This window comes from Rhopalosiphum maidis, chromosome 3 (assembly GCF_003676215.2).
Source record: "Rhopalosiphum maidis isolate BTI-1 chromosome 3, ASM367621v3, whole genome shotgun sequence".
NCBI classification, from domain to species: Eukaryota; Metazoa; Arthropoda; class Insecta; order Hemiptera; family Aphididae; genus Rhopalosiphum; species Rhopalosiphum maidis.
The window spans coordinates 41,237,431-41,243,092 of NC_040879.1; the positions used below are offsets into that span (position 1 = coordinate 41,237,431).

At 27.5% G+C, this 5,662-nt stretch overlaps 1 protein-coding gene across 1 annotated transcript; it reads left to right on the top strand.

Annotated features, from left to right (window-relative positions):
* The first annotated feature begins 214 nt into the window (after positions 1 to 214).
* LOC113555841 (zinc finger MYM-type protein 1-like) lies at positions 215 to 1,429 on the top strand. Its single transcript, XM_026960404.1, has 2 exons — positions 215 to 395; positions 498 to 1,429. Exons 1-2 carry the CDS (start codon positions 215 to 217, stop codon positions 1,427 to 1,429), a joined length of 1,113 nt encoding a protein of 370 aa, XP_026816205.1.
* The last annotated feature ends 4,233 nt before the right edge of the window (positions 1,430 to 5,662 follow it).

Below are 5,662 nucleotides of genomic sequence, written 5' to 3' on the forward strand. Positions count from 1 at the left end.
CAATTCAAAATGAAATTCTTAATGTGTTATGTAAAGTAATTTTAAAAAGTATTGTAGAAGAAATTCAAAATGGAAGTAATTTTTACAGTATTATTGTCGATGAAAATTTTTGAGTTCTATTAATTTGAATATAAAAAATTGTATTGGCCAATCATACGACGGAGCTTCTGTTATGTTGGGGACTATCAATGGTGTTCAGCAATATATCCGAGAAATGTCTAAAAACCCATGCCCATATGTGCATTGCTATGCACACAGGCTCAATCTTGTTTTAGTAGATGCATCAAAACATGTTTCAGCTATTCATAATACAATTGGTTTATTAGAAGCAATTTATTCATTTCAGTCGTGTTCTTCACTAAGAAACAGTTTATTTTTGGAATCACAAGAAGACAGTGATAAAAAATTAAAAATACCATAGCACTGCGAAACAAGATGGGTTTCAAAGTACAAAGGGATACATTTCTTTAAAATACGTTTCAAAAGTGTTATTAAAGCTTTAAAAGAAAGTACTTTGAGTAAAAAATCAAAAGAAGCTGCAGAAGCTAGAGGTTTATTAAACCAATTTGCAACTTTTGATAATTTATTGACAATATTTTGTTTAGATGAACTTCTATTGTGCATAAACTCGTTGTCAGTTTATTTACAAACAAAATCTACAGATTTAAGTAAGTGCATAACACTTATTGAATGTACAAAAGATCAAATAAAAAGTATGAGAACCGAAAACAAATTTCATGATTTATATGAAAAAGTAATTAAATCTGTAGAAGAAATCAGTGGTGAAATGAGCATCCCAGTTACGGAAAAGAGAAAAAAGAATGTATCATCAAAACTTACAGATTATTTGGTGACAAGTTCTATAGGACAAAATCAAATGGACAACATTTCTGAACACGAAATAAAAATGAAAAGCCAATACTTTGAAATAATTGACAATATCGTCATGGAAATGAACCGAAGATTTAAGCAAACAGAACTAATTGAAGCAGTGGAAGCCTGTAATCCAAGCTCCAAAATGTTTTTAGACTTTAACACACTTATAAAATTGCCAGGAATTTCTACAGATAATCAATTTATTGAAAAGTTGAGAGCACAATGTGATTTGGGAAAAAAAATGTTTGCTGCAGATTCAAATTCTATAGAAGCCTATTTATCAATTAAAAGCATGGGAGCATTATTCTTACAGCTAGAAGTGTACAGACGAATTTTAGTTATTCCAATTTCAAGTGCTACAGCTGAAAGGAGTTTTTCTACAATGAGGAGAATTAAAACGTATAATAGATCGACCATGACCGGAAAACGTTTACACAACCTAGCTCTGCTATCGATTAAACGAGAAAAAAGTGAAGAATTAATACAAAATCCAGACGAAATTTTAAATGAATTTGCTAGTAATAAGTTAAGAAGGTTAAATTTTTCCATGTAACTGTATTTCAATATATATTGTTTTTTAACTATTATTATATTTATAACTAAATGAAAATTATTCTTTATTAAATCTTAATTTTACTGCATTATCTTATGTGGTTAAATTTACGGGCCCGCCCAAAATAATATTCCTGGATCCGCGCCTGCCTATGAATAATACTTACTCATTGAATATACAATTATTATGTTGTATTTATTATTTAATACATAACAGTAATTTTAAATGAATATGTTTTTTATAACTGTTAACTATATAAAATATTTATTATATTTACAAATCCCTTTTATTATATACAATTTAATATAACAAATTATAGGTATTTAATAAAATATTGTATCAAGATATAAACATAATAAAACCTCTATCAGGATGTTTAAAATAAATTTTTTTTTTTAATTTAAGGTATAAACTACGTTTGATGGATATTAATTATTTATATAATGTATAGCATATGAGTACTTTAAAATACATAATATTATTAAACTGTTAAAATCTCTGTTTAATTTTTAGATAACTTACTTTACTAAAGAATATCCTTGGATTTATTTTAAAAATAAACATATAGATGCAAGATCTGTAGAGATGTAAACTAAGAGGACGTCCAACCGCATGTGTTGTCTCCGTCTTACATACGTACGACATAGTAAATTTTCGTTCACCAGTTTCAATACTGTGTTTTTAGTTTAAATATTACAGTGAATTGACCTATTATCAAACTTTTAGGTAAGAACATTATCTGTGTTCTCTTGTTGGCTTTTTACGATATTTTAATTTTTAAGTGAATTATGAGCATTTTCAAATATTTAATAATTTCATACTCATAACTCACCTAAGAATTAAAATATTGTAAAAAGCCAACAAGAGAACATTATCCATCAGATTCAATACTAGAAAAGAAAAAAAAATTCTAAACAAGAATTAAATGGACTGGATATGGGAAGAATACTAAAGACTAACGTATCATGTTCTAATATTATTGATCACTTAGCCTTAGAAATTAGAAGAATTAAAAGAATTTATAGTGTTGGAAATATATGATATGGACACTGATTTTTTGAAAAATAAATATTTCTTTTGTAAGCAATGGAGTTTCAAACATGTTAGGCCTTAAAGTAGAAATTGGTGTATTATTCAGTAAATTTCTCTTCGAATTATACTTGGCATTGTTGTAATCACCTTCTGGAACTTTCTGTCGTGTATTGTTTAAAAAAGTAAGTGAAATTTATATTTTTCAATCATTTATTGAAAAACCATACTCACTGTATCACATTTCACCAAAAAATATGTATGATTTGAAAGATTGTGCTAATTTCATTAATGAACAGTTATTGAAAATGGGTAAAATATTTATAAATAAACGGGTAGGTAGCTTCAAATCTACGGACAATAAAAGCTGTTTTGAATAACTACAAATCTCTTTTGCAACATTTCTCTAATGCAATAATGAATGACCAAAGGAGCTCTAAAGAAAAAGCAAAGTATGTTGATTTGAAAAATACTTTGAAATCCCTAAAATGTGTACATTGAGCTCCAAAAAAGAGACCTGTCTTTTATTGCTGCTCATAAGTTAATTGAACGGACTATTAGCGTTTTAAAACCTATGGCTAATAAAAATAGTGAAAAAACTAAATAAGTAAATTCAGCTTATGAACAAAAATAATTTAAAGGCATTAAACTAGAACATAAACATTCTGTGAACTTTTTGAACTCATTGTAAATTTCATTACTTAAATCTTGATTAATAAAAATAAATGCATCTATTTGATTTATATCCATAAAGTCATTTTTATTATTATCATTATTAAATGAATAACTATTATTAAGTTCTTTAATAAGATTTTAATGACCTGTACAGTCCATTTCACTATCAGAGACACATTTTTTTTCGATATTTTGTTATATATTTTGAACATTTTAAATTTCTTCATACACAGGTATAACATTATGTTTTGGTTTTTTTAATAATAACAATAACATTTTACTCCAAGAGTTACTCATTATTCTTTAAAATATATAATACAACCTTAAAGACCTAAAGATTAAATAGTAAATACTAAATAACAATAAATCATACTTCTTAGTATCTATCACGGATATAGATACTATGGTTGTACAAAGAGCACGGATATGACGGCTCTGGATGTTTTTATCAAGAATGAATAAAAAATCGCGTCATACTAGCGCTCTCTATGATCTCTATTATTGTTATTAGTTATAGTAACACTGGGCTGGCGGAATGCAAGGGCAGCCTGGACGATAGCCCATGGCGGCAATTTTTTTCTAAATACCCATGGGCAGCATTTTAGCTAAGACAGTACTCGAATTACAACAGATTATAATCATAAGTTAAATAGTTATAATGAAGCGTATTTATATTCGTATTAAATAAGTACAATCTGTAACTTCATATATTAAAACATTTTATAATATACAAGTAAGTAAGTTTATACCTAATTTTTGGCCATGTATTTATTCATTCCAAAATAAAAAAATATTAATCTGCGGACTTTTTTTGTGCCTTGTAGTGCTCATTCTTTAAACCTCGTTGTTAATGACGCTATTAAATCATCGAAAGTAGCCATTGAATTTTTTAATTTAATTCAAAAAGTTTGTTTTTTTTTCGTCATCAATTCATCGTTGGCAAGCTTTATTAAAATACATTAAAATCTTACTGTATTAAACCATTGAGTCAAACACGATGGGAAAGCAGAATCGAAGCACTAAAACGTTTTCGTTACATTTCGTTTAGATTCTATGGCTAGATAAAAATGCCTTTGCATTTTGCAAGCATATTAAACGGCTCAAATTCGTATGTTCTGTAGCTATTTAGCACGATATAATCAATCGCATTAACCCTGTTAGTAAACTTTGCAAAAAATAAATTTTAACATTAGTACAGCTATGCAAATTTTAGAAAATTTATTTCTATATTTAAAAGAGCTAAGATCTAATAGTGATGAAGCATTTAACAAGTTCATTTTCGATGCTACAGAACTAGGAAAGGAAATTGATATAGATTCCATTTTTGATTTTTTGATTGGTCGTATAGCACGACATGTGAAACGAAATTTACATACGATAACGTGGAAGAACCTGTTAACGACCCCCAAATTCATTATAAAGTTAACTTTTTTAATTATTTCCTTGATGTTGCTTTAAATAGCATCAATCAGAGATTTGAACAATTAAAAGAACACAGTGATAATTTTATATTTTTATACGACATTGAAAAAATAAAAGATATAAAATACGAAGAATTAATTAAACGCTGTAAGGGCTTACAATTGTTATTAACAAACGGAGATTCAACTCAGATAAATGGAATTTATATGGCAAATAAACTAAAATTTTTAACATCAATGATTAATTCAAAATTATCTCCATTAGATCTCATACTTTCGTTCAACGATGACAAATGATCGTCTTAGTGGATTGGCAGTAATAGCAATCGAGCATCAATTAAGTTGCGGATTAGACGTTGAAGAAATTATAAGACTATAAACGCCAAGGCCAGGAAAATGTTTATATACCTAACTTGGTAAACACATGTTTGTCACAAATGAATAGCTGCATTTTGTGGGATTTGTAAGTAATACCACTTCACTTGATTGAATTGTTGCCGATTGTTTTTCCTTGTCAGTAGATATAATTTTTACGTTGTTGATAAATTTACATTTTGTCATAACAAGACAAAACTAAATGGTGTTAAATGCCAGTACATTTTTTTTTCATCAGCTGTGAGGTTGTTGACAAAACTTGGAGTCTTACTAAAACACTCAGTTCCCACGTGGTCTCTTTATGTTCTTAAAGTGACCATTAACATCTCTAGTCCTATACAATAATATTCAGGTAAACATACTAATAATATAATTTTAATTTAATTTATACCTTCAAATAGTTGGTCAAGTCTTGAAAATCTTGTGACTACCTGTGTAATCTTTTGATTAATATTTTCCAATCTATTGTTTGTTCAATTACCTAAAAAATACATTTAATAATATTAAATTATCAAACTATAGCATAAGCATTCAATACTACCTAAAGTCATGAATTTGGACTGGAAACACTACCCATTCATTTTTAATGGAATAATATAATTTACCTACTTTGAGACTGAAGTTTGTTATAATATTATATAAGTTTTTTGTTTATTATAAGATTGATACTGTTTTTATTTTTGTTTATAATACTATTGTTTCATAAGGAGGTTACCTAGAAACAAAACAAGTT

What these genes read in the sequence shown, in the direction of transcription:
- LOC113555841 (XM_026960404.1), top strand. Translation starts at nt 215, where the DNA reads ATGTCTAAAAACCCATGCCCATATGTGCATTGCTATGCACACAGGCTC. An exon ending in TTTGGAATCACAAGAAGACA is followed by an intron (nt 396 to 497) that starts GTGATAAAAAAT and finishes GTGTTATTAAAG; the next exon opens with CTTTAAAAGAAAGTACTTTG.